General features: G+C 36.4%; 2 protein-coding genes and 1 long non-coding RNA gene across 9 annotated transcripts in view; 2 read left to right on the top strand and 1 right to left on the bottom strand.

The window, feature by feature from the left end:
• Window positions 1–147: 147 nt before the first annotated feature.
• Window positions 148–19,313, top strand: LOC110839431 (polycystin-2). Of its 4 annotated transcripts, XM_087343325.1 has the most exons (15): window positions 148–625; window positions 1,701–1,789; window positions 2,215–2,420; window positions 4,571–4,686; window positions 5,644–5,745; window positions 9,052–9,298; window positions 9,644–9,712; window positions 10,727–10,863; window positions 11,851–11,967; window positions 12,232–12,356; window positions 12,918–13,142; window positions 14,925–15,138; window positions 17,382–17,606; window positions 17,758–17,847; window positions 18,116–19,313. In XM_087343325.1, the coding sequence occupies exons 6-14, from the start codon at window positions 9,109–9,111 to the stop codon at window positions 17,839–17,841; spliced, it is 1,386 nt and encodes a 461-aa protein (XP_087199451.1). In that variant the 5' UTR covers window positions 148–625; window positions 1,701–1,789; window positions 2,215–2,420; window positions 4,571–4,686; window positions 5,644–5,745; window positions 9,052–9,108; the 3' UTR covers window positions 17,842–17,847; window positions 18,116–19,313. The 4 variants fall into 4 exon arrangements, with proteins under 4 accessions (XP_087199451.1, XP_087199450.1, XP_087199449.1 ...); XM_087343324.1 differs by lacking the exon at window positions 1,701–1,789 and having other exon boundaries at window positions 18,776–19,313; XM_087343323.1 differs by lacking the exon at window positions 1,701–1,789.
• On the top strand, window positions 13,149–14,227 carry LOC147874780 (uncharacterized). The gene is made up of 2 exons (XR_015533737.1): window positions 13,149–13,341; window positions 14,160–14,227. It is a non-coding gene; the product is annotated as an uncharacterized LOC147874780 (long non-coding RNA).
• Window positions 19,314–19,496: 183 nt separating the features above from the next.
• The window catches only part of LOC147874778 (uncharacterized), a 31,194-nt gene continuing 23,750 nt past the window's right edge, over window positions 19,497–26,940 (bottom strand). The window contains exons 1-6 of one of the 4 annotated variants that reach the window (XM_087343309.1): window positions 25,227–25,540; window positions 24,883–24,993; window positions 23,354–24,683; window positions 23,137–23,246; window positions 22,801–22,944; window positions 19,497–22,178 (exon numbers count right to left, since the gene is read on the bottom strand). In XM_087343309.1, coding sequence (XP_087199435.1) covers window positions 22,011–22,178; window positions 22,801–22,944; window positions 23,137–23,246; window positions 23,354–24,683; window positions 24,883–24,963 — 1,833 coding nt within the window. In that variant the 5' untranslated portion in view covers window positions 24,964–24,993; window positions 25,227–25,540 and the 3' untranslated portion in view covers window positions 19,497–22,010. Of the gene's footprint in view, window positions 22,179–22,729; window positions 22,945–23,136; window positions 23,247–23,353; window positions 24,684–24,882; window positions 25,181–25,226; window positions 25,541–26,940 lie in introns of those variants that run through there. The other 3 variants (XM_087343310.1, XM_087343311.1, XM_087343312.1) reach the window with 3 other exon arrangements.

Genomic DNA, 26,940 nt, shown 5'->3' with positions numbered 1-26,940 from the left:
ACTTCCAGCTGCATTATATAATTTTCTTTTAGTATGAATGGTAATGTAAGAGGGTCATTAAAAAAGTTGGTACATAAATTTGAAGCTCTCCCGCCTTTGACAATGAAGTTTTAATAATTTCTGCCAGATGGCATAGGTGTAATAAGTTTTCAAAATGGAGTCTGAATGTGAAGAGAGTTATAAACTGAGAGTTGTCATCGAGTTCCAACAGCTGAGGGGGATAATGTGGGGTATATTCATAAACGTCTAAAAAGTGTTTACGGACAGAAGCACAGTTGGATGCTGGGTGAAACGTGTGAGAGGGAACACCACAGCGGCCGCCGTACTTGGCTTTGACAAGAGACAGTGTGTAACGTGCTGATGACATTCAGAAGGATCGACATTTTACCTACAGGTGTTGTCACTGCAGCACGAAATCAGTGAAGGGCGTGTGTCCAGATGAAGGATATTGCTGCTGAGTTGCTGGCTCGATATGAGACGTATGGGGATTGCTTCCTTTCACTAATTTTGACCTTGAGGCAGAAACGAAACGGCAATGCATGGAGTGGCATCACATGACTTCGCCACGAAAGAAATGATGGCAACTGTCTTCTGGGACATGAAACGGGTGATTTTCTGGAGAAAGGTAAAGCAATAAATTCTGAGGCATACATCACTACCCTGAATAGACTCCAGATGTGCATGAAGCGAGTTTGACTAGAGCAGAAAATGCAAGATGTCCTTCTCTTGCATGAAGGCACAAGACCACTCATAAATTTGTGAAGAACAGAAGCCTTCATAAACTGTTTCCCCTTCCACCATACTACCCAGTTTTTGAAAATAAAATATTATCACAAAGTTAGGCATTGGATTCCATCACGTCAGATACGCCATTAGCGGGAGTGGGCGATTTAACTTTATAAACAGCAGTGGAATTTTGTGTGCTACTGCAGGGTGTCCGGCTGACTCTATGTAATAAAAATTTTATGTCTTTTGCAAATAATTATTTTACTTTATTTTCACACGCACACAGTTGAATCTGCATTGGAAGAAAGTTTGTTTTACATGCACTTTCATGTCATACCAAGTAGATATTGGTGTACAGTATTTATGCTGTGTTGTTGCAACATATTTTGTCACATATGGGAGGACTTGAAATAATTCCATAAAGTCTTATTAAGAAAAATCTCCCTGTCTTGCAGAAGTCTTCAGTTATGTTTCTTGAATGTTGGTTTTATTCAACAAGTACCTGCAAAAATTCATTGTGAGTCAGGAAACTCAGTCAGTATAGTGACTGGTTACTGGCCAGAAGATCGGAGTTTAATCCCAAAAGGGGCAGAGGATTTTTTTCTAGCCTCTGCATATGGACTGTCTCTAGGACCCACCCAGCCTCATCCCCAGTGGCTAACAGGGTTCTTTCCAACTACTCACCCCTTGTAGTGTTGAAGTTGAGAATTTTTCCCTTAAGTGCCATCATTGGCCTGTATAGGAATTGCTTTACTTTTACCTGCCAATTTATCATCGTGCCTTTCTTCATGAAAAATTAATGAAACATTTCTTTCATCCAAACAGTTTCATCATTTTATTCTCCTCCCATTGTCCCATACTTTATCAAACATATTTATTATGCCAAAAAATTAATGGTGAGGTGGTTAGCACTCTTTGACTGTTACTGTAGCTGGGATGAAACTGAATGTTTTGCCTACGTCACTGTCTTACAGGTACAAGGAAAACAAATGCATGTACTATGTAATCCAAACATTTACTGACCCAGGAGGTGAGAAAGCAAGCTACAAAGTACTGCCACCAGGTAATGATGTTTATGGAATGGGCATATGTGATTCTTCATCTGCTGTCTCCTACTCCTCTGATCCCTTTGTCTTTTAATTTTAATAGATCTGGAATGCAGAGATTTACCGCTACTACTGTACCAGGTTCAAATCTTGGCCCAAGGACTGACTATCCTGATTGAAGTTTCTTATGGTTTTCCCCAGATCCTGTGAACAAATCCCGGTATAGTACCTTAAATTAGGCCACACCCACTTCCTTCCACATTCTTTTCAATTAATTAGTCACTTATAATCCTATTATTCAGTGCTGTATAAATGATTGTACTTTAATAAACACTAAATAAATAACTTAATCTCTAATTTTTATAAATGAATGATGTACATTTTGTTTGTTTGCTTTCATTACTCTGTTCCTAAAATTTGATGAGTGGGGTTGTTTGTGTAGATGTCCACATGCAGTTGGGAACATAAAGCCGGTGGTGAACCGGTTGGACAGGCAGAACTGGCTGTTGTGACAGCCATCGCAGAGACAGTTCGATGTGGAATGATATTATGCAGTATCTGGTGTTGCAGCACACAGGCTGAACCTGTTTTGCTATTTTCCTCGAGTAGAGGAATGTGTATCCAATATCTGTGGAGTAGTTCAGCCCGGTAAGTGTACACGTTACAAATTACACCAGCTCTTGATGTGTATAGGAACATTAATGGTATTTATAATTAATGAGCATCTGCAAAACGGAATCCTTGGACTTCATAGCATTCCATTTGCCTCACGGTGAAATTAGCTTTATTTATAAATTAAACATCTGACACTCTGGTAGCAGAACTGAAGGACTCAGTACTGCAAATTACAAGGGCTGCCATTGGACATGGCTTTGAGCTAATTCATCAACCTCTGATTTGTACAACTATTTATCTGAGATGCAGCTTAACATCCTACATTCCATTTGTTGGTCATGCAAGTTACCATTTTTCATCACATTTCTTTACCACAATTCTGTAAGCATTTCTTGTGTCACCCATTTCAGTATCGCATGGTCATGGTGAGACATGTTCCTCGATAAATCTGACAAGGACGTAAATTTAAAGGCAAAGATATCAGAGAAATGGTGCATCTGGTACTAAATTAAATATGGTTTTCTTTTTAACCACATACAAAACAGTGATAATTATTGGGTTCTAGTTCAGGGTGATACGGTGTATTTCTTATGCACAGTAATGTCTGAAAGCAGCTGAATGTTTGATTAAGTTTGAGAAATAAAGAATGTGGGAAAAATATGTGATGAATTTAAGGGAAGCTTACAAAAGAAACAAAAGATTTATGGAGTAATGAGGAATAATATGAATAAAAATCTGAATTAAAATGTCCATTAGACAAAGAAAAGTTGGCCTGGATAGAAAGATGCATATCTTTGGACGTGGATATAATACTCTGAGGAATTATTAAACTGACAAAGTACAGAAAATTGTAGTATGTCAGACAAGATTACATCTGTAAACAGAATAACACACTACGATATGCCAAAATATCTGTCAACATGATTAACGCAGTGGCAAGAGTCAGGACCCATAGGTTATATTGAGTCAGGAGAAAAATTTTAATAGAAAACAGACCATCGGAGGACTCGTGTAAAGGAATTGCCAAACCAGTTTACAAGAAGGGAGAAAGGAAACTATAAAGGAATTACAATTTTGTGCTAGGCATTAAAAATTTTCAGAAGAATACTTTGTTATGTAGTAAAAAATGTATGGTCTTGACCTAAACGTAGCTGCTCTCAGACAACTCTCCCTGAACTGAAACACGCTCTTGCCGCCATTGGTACAGTTGCTGGAAGCAGTTCTGGAATTGCTGTGTCTGGATGTCACACAGAGCATCTTGCCTGCTGTTGAAATGATGACCTCTCAAATGTTTTTCTCTCTTGATAAAAGAGACCTCGGATGGTGAGAGATCATGCGATTAAGGTTGATATGATAACACGACACTATTGTGTTCAGCGAGCGATATTTGCACAAGAATTGGGAGGTGTGTTATCATGCAACAGATATATGTCCCTAGTCACTGGTCCACTCCTGCAACTAGTGCAACTTCTGTTCGATCTTTTCTTGTTCAGAGTTGCATCTGGAATGAATTTGTAGTGCAGAGGACCACAAAACTCAGACTTCTGATATCACTTTCCATTTTGACCTCTCACTGTAACTTTTTTATCACAGTGAATGAGGTGAACTGCAGGTCAACGGATCATGCTTTGTTTGTTAATGAAAGAGATGAAAAGTCTCATCCATGACAGTGATGGACCGAGGGAGCAAAAGATGTTACCACATGTCATTGTGAGATCACTGCAGATTGTCATCCACTCACTTTGCATCCAAGGCATCTCGTGCTGAGTAACTCTACTCATGTTGAAAAATCTCTTAAAACTCCATGGCATTTTCCATGTGTTTGAAGATCCTGCACTTTTGTCAACATTCATGCAGCTGTTCTGACACATGAATTGTCCACCTGGTTCAATTTTTGGATGTGCAGTTAAACAACTTTCACCATAGTCAGTTTCCCTAAACATTTTCTTCTGTCTTTGGATGCCAGGTGTCGTTTAAACATGGCAATACAATGTGGGGAATCTTCTCTGTGAACCTAATGCGTCATTTCTAGTGTTTCATAAGTAACTTTAATGAAGTGTTGACAGAATTTTATTGTAGAGCCATTTTGCAATTTCAATCTTGTGGAGAGCGTCATTTGGCAGGAACACTGTTTTCTAACTGAATATACAACAGAGAACTAAGTTTTGTTACTATTGTTGCAGAGCATTACGCAGGTGGAGACGTGTCCCAGATGTTGGAGTCGGGAGGAGCGTTTCCAGTTGATGAAACGAGATTGTACCTGGCAGAAATCATCGACGCTGTGGAGTATCTGCATAAGGTAGGCAAACAGTCCAACTGCAGTTCTGCGCAATAAAATGTATAACAAGGCAGTTTAAAGCCTGAAGGTACTTCATTGTTTGTGTGGCTATGGAATTTTCTGGTTCATTCAATACGTCATTTATTCACTGTATACCAATCTTTGTATTCTTGTCTCTTATCATGTAAACAAAGTCTCTATAGGACACTGTTCCTCCAAAATTGACGTGAGGAATTCCTCTGCTTAAGATGCCATTTTGACAACTGTGAGTGTAGTGCATCTTGTGGAAAGATATGGAAACTAAAGCAGCACGAGTTATAAACTTGATCATATAACCTTCTAAAATTAATTTAGTTCAAATTCCTTTGCACCACGGTTCACAGGCACTCTCTGTGTATCAGCGGTTCTTGAACTGAAATAAACATAAATATTTGCGAAAACTTGTTGCAGTAAGTATTGATGAAGCCACAGCAGTTCGGAAGATATGAAACAAACACAGAACATTTGTAGGTGCTTTCACCACAGAAAAATAGAAAAATGCTCCTGTTTGCTTTGCCGTGTTTGTCTGTCCACCTGTCTAGCATTTTGATAATAGCTGAGTGGCATTTGATAATTTTCCTCACTTTCCTTGTAATATCATTTATGTAAAATAAATGATAGTATAACTGTATAATGTCAATTGTAAACGGTGTTTAGTAAAGTGTTTTTTCAAGGTTCCGACTGAACATTCGAAGAAAACCATAAGAAAACTCGCCACAATCTCTGTTCATACAAATAGCTGTATGAAATGGATAAAAGAAGAAAAAGCATCATCAAACTTAAAAATGTTCCATGTTAACATGGAGGCAAGAAACGAACAATTAGTTTGTTCTAACCACAAACTTTCTCTTTGTGGAGAACCTTGTGGAAAATGTACAAGTGTGCGATGAAATGAAAGTGTCTGATTGCAGCTGTTACCCGTAATTTTAATTGTTCCAGGAAGTGGACTTGGTCGAGTGTCGGCATAATGGCATTTGAAATGATGACAGGCCACAAGCCATTTAAATATAACGAATATGTAAATGAAGGAGAACTCTGTCGGTAAGTATTTTGCATTTGGAAAGAGACCTGATGTATGTGTTTGCTGTGAACATCATTTTCCTTTGAACATATTTTCTATTTAAATTAGTTCACAGTTAACAGATGACTGTCTGTTTAGTGGGAATGAAGTTGGTATACGTGCTTGATACTTTTGGAAAATTAACCTTAGACAGAGAAACAAATTTCCTTCTTATAGAGAACACATTTAATATTAATTATTGACTTTTTATAGTTAGTATGGGATAAGCAAATTATGACACTTTGTTGTTTTCAACTACCAACATTGTGTAAATATCGACCAACCAACCAACCAAAAAGCTAACTGAGGGCGGAGGCCTGCACAAGCGCAAGCATCGTCCCTACCTAGGTGAAACCATTCCTGCGCACAAGGCACATTGCTGGAAATGGTAAACGGTCTTAATTTAAAAAACGGAAATTTTGCTAACGCTAACGGGGTTTCGTCGTGGCGGGAGCCTCGACCATTACAACTGGGATCCGTTGCTGCTGATGGGAGGTCATCCCGTCAGGCAAGTTGTCCAAAGGAATTTGGTTGGTTGGATCTCCGGGGTTTGAACCCAGAGAGGGAGGGGCCGTTTCGGCTGAAGGCCTCTGCGGCATGGGGGGAGATCATTTCAGCTGATGGCCTCCGTGATCGGGGTGGGGGTGGCGGGCCGTGCCCCTATTAAGTTATACCCTGGCATTCGCCTTACAACTGAGGAAAAGCACGGAAAACCTCAGTCAGGGTAGCCGAGTAGTCTAACCACTCGTTGTGCCGACTTGGCCGTCTTTTGGGGACGGCCTCGGCTGGCCTGCTGAACATCGGTCGCCCTCGGTTGCCCTTGGGCGACCTCTGGCAGCCCTCGTTCGGCACGAGTCCCACTGGACACAACCAAAAAGCTAACTGAGGGCGGAGGCCTGCGCAAGCGCAACAATGCCAAACAATATTGTCTAACGCAACAATGTCTATAAACTAACAACAATGCCAGACGCGACAATGTCAATAAACAGACAACTAAACTGTTTATGACATTGTTATGCTGCTCTCAAGGCAACACGTCACACTACCCCCTCCTTTGTAAATATCGAACAACAATGGTCAGGTTTTATATGAACATCTGCCTGTACAACAATGTAAGAAAAGTATTGGAATTTATAAACATCACCTGTAACAATGTTCTTTCTCGTAACAATACTTATATAAAAACTAAAATTGTTATGTCATAGTTTTCATCTGCATTGTTGTATTAGTATATATTGCCGTCAACAATCAATTTTCCTTACTTTGTAAAGAACAGAGCTGTGAATCGATTGTGGAAGAAGTGCGTCGTAGACAAGATAATTTTTGTGCTATTGCGGAATACTGCCCTACACTTTCTGCATTTTGTTATTAATTTGATTGTTTATTGCTGGTGGACATCAAGTTCTCTTACCTTGAAGGAAGAGATAGGTAAGGACTTTTTTTTATTTTACTGTTGTTATTGTTTATCAACATATTTACATGTGTTCATTGATACTAATGAACAATTGCAAGAAAATGAACACAATTTCAAATAATGTTAGACTGACTTTGGTTATTTACGGCAAGAATTGATTGCGGTTGAATATTCCAGTAAACGGTTGGAGATTCGAATGTTTAAGACGATGAGGCTTGTTTAGTAGCCGAAAATCTAGATAAATTAGAGCCTGGTGGTAAATATTTATACCACCTGCTTTCAAAATTAATAACACTTCATTGTGTATTTGTGGCTTTCGTGTGTTTCTCAGGGTAAACAGCGATCATTTTCTTAAACAGAATTAACTGGTCGTTCTTTTCAATGGTGAATTGCAGTGTTTTCTTTGTGGTACAGACTGAATTTTTAAATAGCATTTAGACGATCTTCGGCTTCAGATGGTTAATAAACGGGGCACATATTGAGAAAAATAATTCGACAAGTTCACATTTCTTGACACATCAGCTTTGTTAAAGCTTCTTTGCCAGTTCTGAAGAATGTGTTTTATTTTGTGTGCGTGGGTCAAATCTATAAATGCAGTAGAATTGCCTCTGTAAAGTGAAAAGCACTCCATGTTCTTTACTGAAGAAACAATAATTGTTACATCATAGTTTTGGCTGCTATTCTTATGTTTTATTGGTATTTATTGACGTCAACATTCACCATTTGTTACTGCGGAAACAACTGAGCTGGGAATTGCTTGTGGAAGAAGTGCGTCGTAGACAAGATACTTCTGTGTAATTGAAAAGCTTTGAAAATAATTCAATATACACATTTCATAGGAATTATTCAGACATTTCGTTATCATCGGTTGTTCTTAAGATTCAGTCTGTGGATACACTGCAAAAATTTGACAGTGGAACCACAGTTTTGGAGAATCTGACGTAAATACGTCTCTGTAATGTAATGTAATGAAATGTAATGTAATAATTCTTATATAAGATAAGTACTTTTGTTATTCTAAAACGTTTTTACCAGCACAAAATTATCTAGTCTACGACGCACTTCAAGCGATTCACAGCTCAGCTCTTTCCGCAATAACGAAAGCGGATTGTTGACAGCAGTAGTGTAACATAACAATGCCAAGTAAACAGATGATGCAACAATTAGTTTCTTAGGTAACATAACAATTCACGCAGGATTTTATATAAAAGCTGATCATTTTTGTCGGTACATATTTACATATTGTTCATATGGATCTTACACAACTTTGTTACGCTTTTTTGCCGAATGACCCTTCCGTATAGACGTATTTACGTCAAAAAAGTATTTGTGTGTGTGTGTGTGTGAAAATGAGAGCTGGCGTAGCTCAGTCAGTATAATGACTGGCTATAGACTGGCCAACTGGGGTTCAATCCCTGACAGGGGCAGAGGATTTTTCCTCAAGACCACGTCCAGACCGGCTCTGCTGCCCACTCAGCCTCCTATCGAATGAGTACCAGGATCCTTTTGCGGGGGTAAAGCGCGGCCCGTGCGTGGTACTGACCACTCGCCCCAGTCTAGTGCTGAGGTCAAGAATGAGTAGGAGCTATACCTTCTCTCCCCCTCAGTGCCTACATGGCCACCAGATCACAGCAGCTCAGTCGCCTTCAATATTTCTACTATATATTTACTTCCTGTCTTTAATCATATGTCATTTTGTTATCGCCGCTTGTAGGATATTCTAAAATATTATTTGTTCCATCATGGTCAGGGGCAAAATATCGGCTAATCACTGAGGCAAGCTCCAACTCGTATTGTTGGTCTTGCCCATTTTTGATAATGTGGCCCGTTGCTAGGCATAATAAATAAACAACAAAGATTTGTTGTGTTGCAGTCAGAAGAAGCATAGACCTGCAAAGTCTAGATTAACAGAAAAATAATTTTGAGTACAATGGGTACTGTGCAAGAACAAGAACATTCAGCTGATGATGACATTCAATATCACGATATGGAACACGATTCTGAACTGGATATTTCTCATAATCCGTCTCCAGTTGACCAAGGAAACAACCCCTCTGACTCTGTTGATAGAGGACACGCATCAAAATCTTCTGGAAAGAGACAAAAGGGGAATTTGAAAGGTAAAATTAATTTCCAGTTGCTTATTGTTGAAAATTCTTTGTATTCAGTCAAAATTAGATAAATTACCTGAACTCAATTTGATGTTCATACTATCAACCAAATATAACAACATTCAATAAAACTGGTAAGTTCGGTCCACTTACCCATTCTTAAAAGAAATTTATAACAGAATCTTGCCATGCAATTAACGTGGTACCTCAAGAACATACGTTTGGCTAATACCAAATGCCAAAGACAAATGGAATTACGGCATGTCATATACATTTTTTATTCAATGAAGTAGACAAGGCTCAAAAAATATGCCCATAATTCTCAGTTCTGATACAAATTTGTTTTTGTTTTAGGAATGAAGCAGAGGAATACTAACAAGGAAGGGTACTTGCACTTAATCTTCATCATCATAGTGTTAATAGGTAAGTAAATTTTGACCTACATGATATTACCAATGACAATAGAGTTTCCAGGAGTACAGCCGTCTAATTGATGCTGAGACAGGATACTACATGCAAGAGGGTATAATAAAATGGAGTATAGTCGGCGCAGTAGTTTTTTGCCGGTGGAGAAGCTGGCAGGCGGGCCACCTGAGGTGGCACAGTCAGTGTATTTCTTTTGTTTGGGTGTCAGTCTGATAAGCTCGGTGCAGTCAGCATTATACTATCGCACAAATGACTCGCTCGTAGTCTTCTTCCCCTTGAAAATTCAACCGGCCAAAAACTACTGCGCCGACTATACTTGTACTGTCGACATAGCCAAGTCCTATTTTCATGTTTATGTTATTATGTACAAATACCCACTCTCATTATGTAACATTAACACCTTGTAAGTGCTGCTTTACCAGAGTATGAATTTGACAGGAAAGGAAAACTGTAGTCTAATTTGGAATACAAACATTCTCTGTGATTTGGATTGTTCACTCGTCTTGATATTCACTTAATCACGATACATTTCAACTCTTGATAAGCTAAACAGTGGTACAAATACCACGTGTTACAGATTCACAAATTCCATTGCTGATGAAGCTAATCAAAAGTGCGGATGTTGAATCTGTAGGAATACAATGTTTTTCTTTTCTATCAAATACATAAGACAAAGAATTTCCCAAATGAAAGTTGTGGATCTTTACGAGTTCCTTATTTTACACCAGTTTCTGTAAGCCTTCTTTTTGAAAATGTGATTTCCTCGTAAACATTTGGTCACTACACAGTAATGATGCCATCTGCTGTTTTAGTCACAGCCCTAAATTATGAAAAAAGATTCAGTGCATGTATTCCACCTGAAATAGTGAGAAAGTTTAATTTAAACTTAGATTAATGTCTGTAATTGTTTAAATGGCATACTTTTCTTAATTTCTGTATCGTCTCCTGTAATCTAAGTTTCACCCACTGGAGTTGTTTATATTTCTTGAAAATATCACTTTATTTTTTCAGGAACATTTGGGAAGACAGACAAAATGACATATTGGTGCAAAAAACTTCTAGATGATTTGTTTGTGGAAACTAACTTTCAAGTTGGTGTTGAAGAAAGAAACTTCAAAAACATATCACACATAAGTCATTTCTGGAAGGTATGAATTTAAGATAAATATGCGATTGGGACATACATAAATGCGGTAATGTAGAGATAATGAAGTAATTTAAGAAGACTCTCATTTGCTACCTTGTAATTAACTGATTAAGCAGTGAACAACATTACTATAAAAAGTTATCCAACTGTACAAGAAATTTTGTATTATGGCATCAGAAGAATAATTAACTTCACTGTCAAGTCAGCATCCATACAACTAAATCCCACCTGGTGCTCGCAAGTGGTCTCTTTCCATAAAACCTTCCAAATAAAATTCTGTATGAATTCCATCTTCCTGCGTACTTCTTGTATGGCCTGCTAATCTCAATCTTCCAGATTTAATCACCCTGACAGCATTCTGCACAAGTTATGAAGCTCCTCTTTATGTAACACTTCCCATTTTCAAAATACTTTTTCTATCTTGCTGCAAAAAAATTGTTCTATAAATTTAAATCTTCAGATTTTGGAAAGACGACATGAAAGTAACCCCCTTGTTAGCTGTGTGTGGCTTATTATTAAAAATATTAACAACTGCTGTCTATATTAAAGATGAAATAAATAGGACATTTTATTAGGGACTGGAAATCTGTACTATTAACCCCAAAACCCTGTTTGCATGAGAAGACCACAAAAGACGAAATGGATAGGAAAACTAATCTTCAAGAAACAGAAATGTATTCATAATTTTGAGTGAAAAACTCAAGGGAAGAGTCCACATGGAAAACACAGGCATATATAAAAGAACAATATTAAAATGGATCTTGGAAGCAGGTGGGCTTTTCTCAACAAGAAAGCATGTCATTGACAAAAAAACATTGATCGTCTGAGTAACTGCATATCAAGTGCTGTAAGAATAATAAGTATCATACAGAGTTAGTGTCTGATAGTTCATACTTAGATAATGGTTTCAGAATGCACTGCACTGTACAGTCGATATATAACTTAAAATCTTTGTGTTTCCACGTGACGCAACTAATTTTGTTTATAGTTTGCAGAGACTGTAATGATTGACAGTTTATACGGGAACCTTCAAGATGATACGCATCAAACAGTTGGATATATGTTGGAAGATTACAAGCTGATTGGAGCACCACGCCTACGACAGGTTTGTACATTTCCTTTATAACATAACATTTTCTGTGAAATAAAGTTAGCATTCTTGTGATATTACATGATTTATAAGTTAATATGAATTTCCAAATTGTGGATATTAAAAGCATTATAGAGAATCTCAGCAGTGACAAGATAGGTTCGTATGAACTGTTTCATCATACAGCATGGCTAAAGACTAGGTGTTACGTTACTAAAGCATAGTACTTTTGTGTGTGTTGTAGCAACTAGAATGAAAGTAAAACTTCATTGTCTACAGGTAAAAGTGAGAAATGATTCATGCATAATAAATGAAGCATTCAAACGATTATTCTCAGAATGTTATGACGTATATTCATCTGCAAATGAAGATAAGGGACAATTTGGACCAGGAATCGGAACAGCGTAAGTTTTCAGTCAACATTTTATTAATGTAAATCAAAATATTCCCTTTATGTTTATAGGAAATCATATGAAAGATATGGCGAATACCACACGGTTGCCGCTATAAAAGTGCTTGGAGAATTGGAACTGTTATTAGAAGATAAATTTGGTTTATTTTACAAGAACATCAATGCCCATGTAGTACAACATAGTTTTCTAATTCTTTTAGGACTTCCTCAAAAAAGTAATACTATAGTGTGTGTGTGTTGTGTGCTGTGTATATTATGCAGTCAATCCCAAAAAAAAAAAGTCTGAAGCTTGCAGACGAACATTTAAAGCAGAAAACTGGTTATGCACAAGAGAATTATCCTCTGACCTTCCTGCCACCTCATTTGCATGTATCAGTTGTTACAATTTATACAAATTCCAGGATCATCCATTTGCAAGGATGAACCATTCTTTCTTTCTTCCTTACTTTCTTGAATAGCCTCTAAACAGAGATGTACAGGACCAGAACTAATATTTCTGTGTTTGTATATTGGAATTAAAACAAGCAGTCTGATTTACTATTTCTGACAACAGCTGGACTTATTCCACTGAAGAAGAACTGCGTGGTTCCAGTTACTGGGGAAGATTCTCAATGTATGGTGGTGGAGGATATTATGAAGATCTGTCACTCGACCGTAGTGAAACAATTGAGAAATTGCTTACCTTGAAGAATAATCAGTGGGTTACAAGAGGAACTCGTGCCATTTTCCTTGACTTAACTCTCTATAATGCAAATATCGATGCAATCTTAACTTTGACGTAAGTTCTCACGTTCAGTTTCTTACCTTAACACAGATATTTATATTTCTTTGTAATGTACTTTGCCATCCGGAGAGTCCAGGAGAATCAGGTAGGGCATGTCACACCAACTTTACTCCCTCCTGGACCCACTTCTTCCATGAGCCAAGTTAAATGACACAGACAGTGCAAATGGTAATTATGTTAATTTGAGTGAGAGGTATTGTAAGGTATTGTAGATGCGTCATATTGTGAATTAATAGTATTAAAATATTTAAAAATAACCGTCAATCACAATAAAATTAAAAGATTAAAATATCATATTATGTTCCCTATCGAGTACTCGATTTACATATGGGACTTACACAACATGTTTCGGCTATATATAGCCATCATCTGGTGTTTTGTATATATAAACTTTTCACTAAATTACTTTTAAGGATTTTTTAATTATGATGTTTTGTCCTTTATGTTGATTCACCATTCGTTGTAGTACCAATTATTGTAGTATTCCAGGTCACTAATTTTGTATTTCTTATTGATGTCGAAGTTCAGTATATGGACTGTGAAATAAATGTTCTAATATTAATGAAAAATGAATATAGAAAACAAAATAATTAGTTGAAATAAATTATGTGAACTTACCAAAGAAGTAATATCGTAATCCTATTTGGAGAGATCGGAGTTGTACGTACTGCATTGGATAGTGGCTGGTTACTGACTGTGATGCTAGTGGGTGAAAGGTGGTTTGTCTTGGTTGAGGTCAAGGTACTGAAGTGCTTTAAAGATGGGGTTGTTCAGTTCAATACTATTATCATTAAGGCATAAGTTTTGTTTATAATTTTGATATATGTAATATTTTTCTATTGTGTCCCTGTGTCTTTTGTTTTTTACTATTTTTAATATGTCCATTGTTTCGTTAATTGTGTTATATGCATGTCCTGTATTGAGAATGTGTTTAGAGTATGCAGAATTATCTTTATTGTGTTTTATGGCTGCTATGTGTTCTTTGTATCTTTGTGTGAAAGTGAGTGAGAGTATAAATACAATGAAGAATCTCTTATAGGCTGTTTACAGGCTAATAAAGAAACTAGTTTACAAGTCAACATATATACACGTAAAAGAATGAGTAACACAATCATAATTATGTTCAATATCTTTAATATTAACCATTTTATGCATCCTTTCGATAAACTGCATAATAGGATGGTCATCCCTATCCACGTATTAACACCAGATATCTGGCAAATTTATTTTAAGTTTGTATCAGTACGATGTAACTTCTATTTTTTCATGAAGATCATATCAAATGCTATACCAGTTTTCCAAAAATGGCTCACTGTACAAAAATAATGATACACAACATAAAATATAGATCTCATTCAGATCTACTGTTTTAATTTGAATCATGTTTCAATGCAGTAAATATTCAATTAAATACAGAAAAAACAAATTATGACTATATAATCTAACATCTGTGGTGTGAAATTTCCTGCACTAGATCTCCAGTGAATGAACATCTAGACCAGAGATATACTACAGTAATACCAAGATTAATCAGCCCCATGAAGTAAAGTCTTTCTTGATAAGCTAATATTTGCTTAGCTAGACAAGAAATTCTCTGCCATTTATGGGACTCTGTGTATTGTTCATTAATTAATTAATTTATTTTAAGGTCCATTTTATATATGGGCCTAAATGCATGTATGAGCATTATAACTAAAACATATCTTGTTAGTACCACCTGAGAGTACAGCTTAACCAATCGGTGTTTACTGATCTTCTTTATGTCTTTATTAACAGGCTTGTTTTTGAGAAAGCACCAATAAGAGGAATCGTTACATCATCTTATCGCAGGATAGTGAAGCTCCATCATTATGTGACCACATATGACTATTTTGTCGCAGTTTGTGAATGCATGTTCGTAGCGTTCACATTTTTCTACACCATGAAATTTGTGGTCTTAAAGCGTGAAGACCTACACCTGTGGTATTCTTGGGATCTGACCATTCTTGCGGTAAGATTCTCTACTGTGATTTGAGATAGTATAGATTGAGTAAAAGTGGTATTGCCTTGAACCATTTCATATTGACATTAACAGTTAAGATACAAGAAGTAAATTTCTAAGATGCTCATTGGTGTTTAAAAGACGTGATTTGCAAACTACACTTTCTTTCCGATTTTACTACCCCTTAATATTTATGCCATTTGCATGTAATCATGAACATGATGTCAAAACATAAAGGGAAGGTGAAGTTAATGCATTTTAACTTCAGTACCAAATGGAGATGATTGATTAGTCTGATGCTCCTTCCACTTTACCCCAGAAACCACTGGACAGGACACCGTGTGGACCCCAGAATACTTTTGATGTATTAGTAAAGAAATCTGTACCCCTCCCTGAAACAGAACTGTGCTGATCGTGATCTAAGTGACAAGCAGCCACACTTTGTTCTTTGCCCCGTCCTGCCTCATCATACTGGCACTTACAGAAACTTAATTAACCAACTACTTCATCTGTATCGGTCGGCCACTTTCACGTATGAACTTGACAAACAAAGAATAATATGTAGAGCTTTTCTATTCCAGACAGACACTCTCTGAGTTCTTTCTGTCAACAAATAAGCATCTTCAGAATACTGGAAGCAACTTATTCCTTTTATGAATGTGAATAATAAATATCAGTAAAATTAGTAAAACTAAGGGATTTTTAATGTTTGTGTCTTTTAAGGAAAGACTATAATGCAGTGCAATACTGTTGCTTGAGATACACACTTAAGGAGAGATTTAAATTCATGTAAGGAATCAGGAATACCATTGATGGACTGTGAAAATCTCTATGATTTCATCTCCACACACATAAATAAGTATGCTCTTAACAGAAACATTTTGGGGCTACACGTTTGAATACAAAATTTAAAATTTGAATGGCACTTGCCAGTTCTTTCTTTCCACCATTTTGCTCCAATCTGAAGTGTAGATTCTTTTGTTAAATATTAAATTAAACTTTGCATTAAACCTTGGATTAAAGAAGCTAGTGATTCTAAAAAAATGTTCTTTAGTGAAAGCTGTAGCAAATTTCATATAGGTAAATATTTATCTCACTCATTTTCCATCAAGAACAGTCTGAAACAAGGAGATGCCTTGTCTCCATTGCTCTTTGACTTTGCGTTAGAATACGCCATCAGGAAAGTCCGAGATAGGCAGCAGGGTTTGCAATTGAATGGGACACATCACCTGTTGGCATATGCTGATGATGTTAATTTATTTTTACTAGAGGCAAGTAGATAGGTGGGGCCAGAAGTAAATCAAGAAAAATCTAGGTACATGTTAGCAGGAAAAATCATATTAATGTGGGTGATAAATCCTTTGAAAGTGTAACAAAGTTCAAATATTTGGGAACAACAATAAGAAATCAAAATGATATTCATGAGGTAATTTGGAGGAGACTACATTCTGAAATGCTTCCTACTTCCAGTTCAAAATATTTGTCTTCCTGTCTGATTTCTAAAAACCTGAAGATTAAAGTATACAAAACAATATTTCTTCCTGTTGTTTTGTATGGTTGCAAAACTTGGTCTCTCACTTTGAGGGAGGAACGTAGATTGCAGGTGTTTGAGAATAGGGTGTTGAGGAGGATATATGGGCCTAGGAACGTAGACAATGGGACATGGAGAAAACTGCACAAGATGAACTTAAAAATTTATACTCCTTCCCCAGTATTTTCAGGGTGATTAAGTCGAGAAGAATGAGATGGGCAGGGTATGTACCGTGCGTGGATGGGGCAAGAGGTGTGCTCTGGGTATTTATCCGGTAGTCTGAGGGGAAGAGACCACAGGGGAGACCTAGACGTAGATGGGAGGATAATAACAGGTGGGATATATGGGAGATAGGAGTTGAAGGTGACTGGATTTTGTTGGCCTAGGACAGGGACATGTGGAGGGCTTTGGTTAATTTGGTGATGAACCTTCAGGTTCCGTAAGCCATCTTGTTAGTTAGTCAGTCACTTATTAAACTTAGAATGAATAGGCATATGCTGCTTCCTCCCTAGTTTCTTCTCAGTACATTTACATAATTGTCTTCTCATTCTGTTCATTATTCAGTAACTGATGCATTTCAATAAGTTAAATAATTAAATAACCTACAGACTATCTGTTAAAATTTTCTTTTTATTCAATGGGCAATTCTGCACGAATGGCATCTAATGCACTTAATCCTTTTAGTAATTGTAATTCTGTGCTTCTGTTCTTTCTTCCTCAGTACGCCTATCCTATTATATTCTTCAGAATCTATAACCATATGGTTATTGAACCACAAATAATTCAACTTATTGCTGAGGAGAAGTTTGCAAACTTTAAATCCTTTGGTTTGTATCAAGAAATTTACAACCTTGCAACTGGTCTTCTCGTAATTATAACGTGGTTTAAAATTTTCAAATACATCCGTTTCGACACCATATTCCAATCCAGCTTGACGTTTAATAGGGTAAGTGTATACCTAACTTTGTTATTCTGCAATTTTGGTATTATTTCTAATTGATATTGATTTTAAAGTTGTTACCATATCTTAATGAGATGATATTGCTGTTACTTAATAAACATGACTGTATTTTATGCCTCTCCTTCTTGTTTTACAGTGCTGCGGTTATATTGCTGTCTTTTCAGTTTTCTTCCTCATTCATTATGTCACATTCTTACAGATTGTGTACGAACTGTATTGAACACAGGTATGTTTCTATATATGTATATGAGCATGCATGGGCATGTACACATGTGTGCATGTGTATAATGATGGGATGTTATCTTATATGATTGAGCAAACTACGCACTCAGAAATGTCCAACTTTCACAGTTTACAAAAGTGTGAAGGTGTGTATGGGAAAAATCAACCTTGAATTACTTAACCCTAAGAATTCTCAAAAATGAATAGAAATGTTCAACATTGTATTGTGCAAAATATACAAAACATTTATATAAATGCTGTTCATTTTCAAGGTGGACAAGTAGATTTCAGCGGGAGCAGATAAAATGAAGAAACTGAACTTGGCAATAGATAAAAAAGTTATTGAAGTGGCACATTTAAAAGAAATAATTGAAAAAATGCAAAACAAGAAGCTTTGCTGCTCAAATCTAAAAGTTTGTGATGGTGCGTTTTTAAAATAAGAAGTTTTTTGGATGTTATCCATCGTGTAATCACAAAATTGCATGACGTTTCGGAGATGGAACTAATGGGTCTGGAGAGTGATTTGCTTTATCAATTGGGCCCAACTGAGTAGGTACACCTGAAGGCAGAATGTCATGCAATTTTATGATTTTATTAGACGATGGAAAACATCCAGAAAACTTTTTTTTTTAAAGAGGCTTAGTTTCCAAGCCCAACATGTATCCTGCGATGCACGTATTACACAGTTGGAGTGTGCCTTTGGGGAGAGATAAGGTCGACATGCCATCACACCAACACACAAATAAAGATGTGAAATTCTGCGAAATTAGATTGTGCTACTGACAAGCGTTACTGCTTCTGGTTTCTAATCACTGACTTTGAGACAACTTCAGCATTACCAGTATAGAAGTGTATGAAGTTAACAAATTCTAACTTTGAAGATGACTCCCTTCAGGGATGTTGCTGTACATAGAAGTTGTGTGATGTTTCAGATGGCTTACTGCCTCTTCCTTTATTACTGTGAGCCACACCAATGGAGTGAGAACAGAGATAGGAAGGGAGCAACTGGGAGAAGGGACGAACTACGGTGAAATTATAGGATACAGAACATACAGACTTCATAGGATTAAAGAAGAAGCCATATTATTGTTTGGACCCCCAAGAAAAAAACGTTCCACAAGCAATGGTTTTGAGACCATAAATGGGATTTCCAAGAAAGGGTCATATTAAAAGTGACATTAAGAGAAACCAGAGTTGTGGAAAACATTGAAATATAGGAACTACAAGGGAAAGACCACATGCTGTGAATAGATGTCAAGATTTATAAACATTGCATATCACTATAGACCTAGAGGACGAACATATTTCGGAGGATTGGAGCGGAGACCAGCTTGGTCGGTGTCATTAAACGTATGTAGTTAACTTCCAAGAAATCCATTTGCTTTCGAAAGTGTCTTCATTTCTTTGAAAAAGAGAAGAATGTATTCTGCTGATTGTAATAAAAGCAAGCTTAGGTCGTTGTTGCATTAATACTATCCATGTTATTTGTTGCGTCCTAAACCATTCTTGCAGTGACACATCCGAGGTAATGCAGGTTGAATACTTTGAGTAACCCAAGGAATAATGCACGTTGAGTATACCTGTAGAAACACTAATGACAAATCATGTAGGTTGATACCTCCGTGAAAATACAACAATCAGACAGACTTGTAGTATCAGTGAAATAACTTATTTATAATTAGGAAAAACTGACGTAAATAAAGATCCAACACATGTTACTAATATCAACACCAACAACCACAATATTTTTTACACTTTCTACATTTATACTGCTTTTCAATTATTACAGTATCAATGCTGACGAAGATAAAGAATCCACACATTTTAATAATTGTTACATCAGTAATAATTTACATTACACTGTGTGTTACATATTCCTGAGAGTATTTACAAAACACATTCTTACATATGATTAAATAATTTTTAATTTAACATTATTTGATTTCTATTAAGCACATTAAATTATAGTTTGTGCAATTTAAACAAAATTCATAACTGTGAAGCAATGGAGTTAAGCCTCTAAAGTTTGAGCCTTCTCTTATACATACATACAAAGACTTGGAGGGACAGAACTTGAAGATCACACTCTGAATTATGTTAGTATTTCCCCACCTCAGAAGTCATCAAGTCTGTGACATGGCAATACCAAGTTTCACAAAAATTAGAAAGTTAGTCTGTCGGGGCTTCCTAAAACCAACAAAATAGAACCGAGGTCCTATTCCATTATTCCATGCACTCGGTATTCAGGCGGCTGCTGCCTGCTTTAAGCACTCTAATTTGTTCAAAGTAAAAGTGCCGGCCAATCGTGACACTCGGTCAAGAGCACCGCGACGGGATTGTGTAGGCCCTCCCCGAGACGACCCGAGGCGTGGGAGCGTCGCCGCCCCCATCGCCCGCGGGCGCCGGCTCGGGCCACCGGCAGGACGTCCGCACGTGCGTGCCAGTTAGACACCGACGGGCGGTGAACCGGCAGCGTGGGACACAAGTCTGAATCTGAAATAGGGGGCAGATGGACAAACACATTAATTTCAACTATAAGATTCTGAAGAAAGAATCAAAATTCTTTAAAAGTGACAGGCATTCATGGCAGCTTTGAAAATACCACTGCCCTTAAATAAATTAATTCTATGAAAAATTTGATGATATTTCACTAGAAGAATCTTAGAAATGAACAGCATTCCATAGTTATTTTTAAATTTCATGTGTCATTATTATACATAGTGATATATGTGTTTGTCCTTCAAGACCTTCATTCATTACTTGCGTAACTCATGATAACTTGCAATCAGAAGTCACTTTCAGTTTACTCATAGATATGGCCGTATTATCACACACTGAACATTTCAGCAATGAAAGATTAAGAAAATTTTAAGGGATTAAATCAATTTATATTCAAGTGGTCTAAATCAAATACTTATCATTACTAGGGACAGCAAAGATCTGCTTGTTGCAATATGAATCACTGAATAAGAAAAACAAAATATTTGAACAAAATGTGAAAACCACTAACCGTTGGTTTTAATTTGCAGTGCAACAACGGTATTCTCTAGATATGGCCTGAAAAAACAAATCTTTTGGAAACTCTTGAGGCTCTAGGGAAAAAGAGGTAAGCACTGTGAGAATATACCCATATAATAAAAAGTTTTATTTTTGTTGTGAAAAGTCAAGAAGATCTCAGTTTAGTTTCTGTCTTGTTCGTGTCAAAACTAGAGTCCGCTTCTTAAATCTAAGCTCACGCCACTTTCTGCCTCAGTGCAATTGGAACAGTTCAAGTTCAAGCAGTGTTTCTTCTGGTTTGCTTTAAACAAATAATTTATGATAATGCAATGTAAGCGTTCACCTGGATATGGTAGAAAACCATCAGCTCATAAAACAATTTCTTATTGAAATTTGGTATTACCAGTTTAAGGAAACTGGTAATGTTTTAAGATGGAAATTCACTGACAGGTCTGGTGTATGAAAAATGTAAGACAGTCTTGTAGATGAAGCCCCAAGAAATCAGCCATGCATTAGAGTTTGATGGTGGGACTATCAGAGACCGCAATCTGACATTCTTTACACAAGACTAGTTTGTATGTTATCCAAAATGGTACATAATGGCATTGAAACACATATACAAGCAGTTCCCACTCTTAAAATGGGTGACCTGGAAATGTAGGGATAAGGTGCTCGATTCTTGAGCCAAAAATCCAGGGTTTTTAAGACTGGTTGGACCCAATGTAGCGTTTTGACATGCCTTCCTATTTCTCATTTCTGACCAACTCCGTGAAACAGAGTCCTTACTGTAAAGGTTATTGCCAACCTGATGGTAAATTCTGTTTCTCGCAGAAGTCGAACATTCATTTTTGTTTTCACAAGAGCCCACCACTGGACTGCGTCCCCAACCAGATGTTTCCAGTCCATACTTCAACACCCTTAATCCAATCTCAACCAAGGTTTTGTAAATGTTGTAAAATCAAAAACTTTCATCATGAATCATTAAGCTGTAAGCTCTCTCTATTGGTCATTATCTTTGCCATCAAAGTATCACTAGAAAAACATTTATATTTCACTGACAAATTTTCATTTTCACTAAATAAATGCGGTTACTAGTGTCAAAATAAAGAACAGAACTTCACTGGTGGAGGTACTAGATTCGTTCCTTTACAATAGATTTATTAAATTTCTTCAAAGCCGGTTCCACCTGAGTAGTCCGTGCAGGGAGTCCAGGCATAATTTCAAATGTACTGCCCCTTCTTGAGATATGCCAGTGCAGTAGCTTATATCCAGGAACTTCAGATTGCTACATCTCTGTCCAATTGCTGTAAGGCTTGCATCTGTCAGCTTGGGGCAGCCCTGCGGAGGAGATTGTACCCATTATTTAGCACTTGCAACAGATAACAATCACAGTGCTACTTATCAATTATCCAGAGAAGTTTGAAGAAAATTGTTTACATATCATGTGACAGTTGCTTGTGTACTGTCCACGATAAACACAATGCCATCACTGAGCAGATTAGAAATGCAAAATTGTAATATTTCACAGAAAAACAATTAATTACATATTGTCTTATGATAAACTCCTTCATTTGGAATTCAATGTCACTGGGGATTTTCCATATCCCCAAATGGTAATTATTTTTAAATATTTTATTTTTATAAGGTTTTTATTTGGAAGATACTTTTATGGGGAGATTTGTAATGTATCACTGTGAAACTTTAATTTGATAACTCATTATGATCTATCACAGATTCTACTCTTAAAATGCTTTATTTATTTAATTTATTATGATTGAAAATACTTTGTTTAGTTTCAGATCTGAAGGACTTCTCTACAAAATATATTTTATAAAAATAATTTGATAATCTGAAGTAATCATGAGGAACCACAGAAATACAATCCTGGGTTCTTGTTTATTAACTTTATCAGCATGTGTTATGTGCCAAGTTAACTTGCTTGATATAAAGTGACATATACCTGCAATTCAAGATGTTTCAGTCTTGACAAACGCTTCACAAGTTCAATAATGCCACTGTCTGTGATTCTGTTACAACAGTTCATTTTAAGGGTTTCAATGCTTGGGTTCTTTGCGGCCAGATCTGAGATGCCTGCATCTGTTACCTGAAAGCAGAATGTAAAATGTACAAAGAAAAAATAGCATTGAAAATTTTGTAAATGATCATTTTTAACAAGCCCCTTGTTCTTCTGTGCAATTTTATCAAAAGCGAAGGACTTGGTGTTTGAGAATAAAGGGTAAGATATTATTAAAACCAAATAGAAGCAAGACATATTAAATTTACTGATGAAACTAACCTGCCTGCAGAAACTCAGATCTAAATGTCGAAGTTCAAGAAAACTAAAGGCATACTTAAGGCTGAAATCTGTGATTCTTTTGCGGCCATACAAATCTAGTTCTTGCAAACCTGAAGGGAAAAATAAATAATTACCATAAATCAGTTTTTCTGATGATATCCTTAAATTATATGATCACACAAAAGTCTGTATTTAAACATTAACATTTTCTGCATACCTTCCAATCTAAGAATCGAGAAGCCATTTTCAACTTCTTCTCCTCTTGTTCTCAACCTTATCCCTGTGAGTCCAGCATCTGTTACTTCCTCACACATTGTCAGTTTGAGGGATCGAAGCCACACTTGGTGTTGGAAAATGGCCTGAACAGACACGTCTGTCACTGCATTGGAACAGCTTTGAAGGTTAAGATATATAAGCCTAGGAAGATTCTCTGCTATAAGACACAAAGTTCTCTCATCTAAGAAGAGTCCAACAAGATTAAGTCGTTGCAACTGCAGATTTACAGAAGAGCAGAGTCCCCTCTCAATGCCCTTACCTGATACCTGATCACATTTTGACAGGTTTAAATTTACTAATTTCTTGAGATGACTAAGTTCTGAAATGCCTGTGTTTGTTATGCAATAGCAGCCCTCCATATTGAGCGTCAATAGGTTCTTTAGGTTATGGCAGATAGCTATGAGAGAAGGATCACCAATGCCACAATTACTTAAATCTAATTCAGTGAGAGACTGTTGGTACTCTGTGAGTCTGAGTATGCCTGCATTGTTCAGCTCTTTGCAAAAATTAAGATCTAGAGTTTCAAGATGTAGTTCTGGTACTTCTGCTAGTTGTGACAATGCTGCATCATCAATGTCCGTGCTACGAAATCTCAACTTTCTAATCTTCCCTGCTTTTGACACAATGTGTTGTAATATATTAACGTATGTCAGAACACTATCTGATGCCATTGTGTGGCCAGAGTCTAACATGTCACCAGGGTAATGTTTCTTACACAGCTCAGAATCGAAACAGATGTGACATCCTGTCAATGATAGATCTTCCAAATTGGAAGCAATTGCCATGAATCTATTGAAAAGAGCATCTGACAAATCTGAATTGAAGTCAAGTCTTAGCTCCCTAAGTTTGACCAGAGTGTTACTAAGCAGAATAACATCAGATTTCTGCTCCAGAACCCTTCCTGACTTTAAAAGATCAGGACACATATACACAACGAGAGTTTCTAAATGTGAGAACTTTAATAAAATATCTACAAAGGTCTTTTCTGATATATCACAACTATCTATGGAAAGAGACTGCATTTGTGGACAGAATCTATCCCAAAATTTGGTTAACTTTCCTCCTAGTTCTACATTTTTGAACGCAAAATGCATAAATGTTCCAAGACTATTTTCGAAGACTTGTAGTGGTCTAGTGATGTCATCTTGCAATACCACTACTTCATTACTATGCAGTTTGTGGTATTTTGATGCATTATGCCACAAATGGCACACTTGCGAGGCACTTATTCTGTCTGACAAAGGCAAGAACTCCAGGATGTATATTATAATCTGGAAAATGATAACAGTTTAAGATATAACAATGACAACAAGGCAATGAAAAAAAATTGTTTTAGTAGAATGTTTTTAAGCTTCAACTTTTAAAAACGAAAAATTAAATCACACGTCACAATAAAAGATTCAAGATCATAAACTACATAATCTTATGCATAACTGATTAGATGCCACTGCGGATGTTGAGAATCCTTACCTCAATGGGAAGTTCAAAAAATTCATCGCTTTCAGTACTTCGATGTCTTCTCTCACTTGAGATTGTTATGACGGACTGCATGTCAGATTGCTGTGTGTGTGTGTGTAATGTCTGAAATTAATGCAATTAACACGAATACTTTTTCAAGACCTTCAACATTGTCGTTTGCTATACCAGCTGTTTATCTAACTAGAACAGAGCGCTCCGTTCGGAGTTCCTCGGGGTTCAAGTGTTTAAAACACAACCAACCCCCCACTTGCAAATCTTCGTCTTAGAATCGATCATAAAGTCAGTTTTCATAATAGTTTTCGTAATCGTAATATATCGAATGAGTATCAGTTTACCTTGTTGGAGTTGTTAGAGTTGGTACTTCAAATACTTGATAACGCCTTCTTTCACTTTTATGTTGTTTTACGCCAACTTTCAGTCAATATTCAAGAATGTGATGTGCTGCTGGAGCAGTGAATATGCGACTGGCTTGATAGTTTAGATTCCTTTGTTGTGAAGCGTTACTTGTTTACTCGGCGTTGTTGTGGAACACAAATATCTGTTGATATTGTTGATGACGTCATTTTTTGACGACAACGAGGAATCACAAATTTTTATAGTAGAAGAAGGGACGAGGAATCACAAACTTTTATAGTAAGAAGAAAGATTGCATATTACGTATGTGGTTTAGTTTTATGTCATCAGATGGCACGGCGGACGCTATGATGCAAACATTTACCGCTAGATGTCTGGTACATGAGGCATTGATGAACGTGTTACATACATCTTTATTACATTCCATGGATCCATAAGTTAGTCAGATGACAATAGGATGTAGAATAAGTCATAATAATACAATACATGTTATACAAATACAAGTCATATAAATGTCACAAAAATACAAGCAAAGGATTCACATGAAGTAGAGATAAGTTACAAATAAATATATAGAATATATAAATTAGAACTTGTAAACATTAGGAATTCATCGACAGAGTAAAATGAGTGTGTAATTAAGTATCTTTCCAATGCTGGTTTAAATTGTGCCTTTTTATTTACAAGACTTGTGAGATTTGATGGTAGACTGTTGAAAATTTTGATCCCTGCATAATATGCACTCTCTGAAAACATGAGAGGTTGGCAATTGGTCTATGAAGCTGATTTTTATTCCTTGTGTTACATGGTGTATAGCAGAATTAGTTTGAAAGAGTTCTTGGTTATTTACAATAAAGTTCATTAACGAGAATATGTATTCACATGGAAGAGGTAAGATTTCTAATCTCTTAAATAGACTTCTACATGAATTCCTAGGTTTTACACCAGCCAATAATCTAATAATTTTCTTTTGTAAAGTGAATATCTTTTTGATGTTTGATGAATTTCCCCAAAAAATTATTCCATATTTCATTAAAGAGTGAATGTTATAAATTTTATTATATTGGTTTTATCTAGATTTAGGGCCAGCTTGTTAGCAGTAAACCATTTACTCATATGAGACAGAACTATGTTTGATGTTGAACAGAAATCATCAAAATTATTATTAGAAATTATGACACTTGTGTCATCAGCAAATATTATGTGTTTGTTCTGGCGTGAAGGTTGTGAATACCTTACGGCAGTGGTTTTTAACCTGGGGTACGCGTACCCCCGGGGGTTCGCGAAGACATCTTAAGGGGTACGTGAAATTTAAAAAGTGGTAGTGGAACCACGGTTCCGGAGAATTTGACGTAAATACGTCTATACGGAAAGGAAGTTTATATATTGGCTTTATTCTAAATATTTCCTTTATATATGCTTTACAATTGAGTAAAGTTTGATTAAGACTTTGCTTATTTAACTTGAATTAGTTACGCTTAAGATGGGTCTGTGGTAGATGAATGTAATGTAAGGTAAAGTAATGTAATGAAATGTAATGTAACGTTTCCTAGGTAACATAACAATGAAGTTACACTTTTTCGTAACACGTTTTTGCTGAATGACCCTTCCTCATAGACGTATTTACGTCAAAGAAATATATATTATTTTAGTAATATATTTATTTTATTTCCGTCTATACACAAACTTAGTTGT

Source organism: Zootermopsis nevadensis, unplaced genomic scaffold (assembly GCF_977971745.1).
Source record: "Zootermopsis nevadensis isolate Lab colony 2312 unplaced genomic scaffold, Znev_1.0 Znev_ptg000005l, whole genome shotgun sequence".
Classification (NCBI taxonomy): Eukaryota; Metazoa; Arthropoda; class Insecta; order Blattodea; family Termopsidae; genus Zootermopsis; species Zootermopsis nevadensis.
Note: the sequence above shows the minus strand (reverse complement) of the source record. Positions and strands in the feature narration are given on the sequence as shown.

What these genes read in the sequence shown, in the direction of transcription:
- LOC110839431 (XM_087343324.1), top strand. Translation starts at nt 9,109, where the DNA reads ATGGGTACTGTGCAAGAACAAGAACATTCAGCTGATGATGACATTCAA. An exon ending in CATCATCATAGTGTTAATAG is followed by an intron (nt 9,713 to 10,726) that starts GTAAGTAAATTT and finishes TTATTTTTTCAG; the next exon opens with GAACATTTGGGAAGACAGAC. An exon ending in ACATAAGTCATTTCTGGAAG is followed by an intron (nt 10,864 to 11,850) that starts GTATGAATTTAA and finishes TTTTGTTTATAG; the next exon opens with TTTGCAGAGACTGTAATGAT.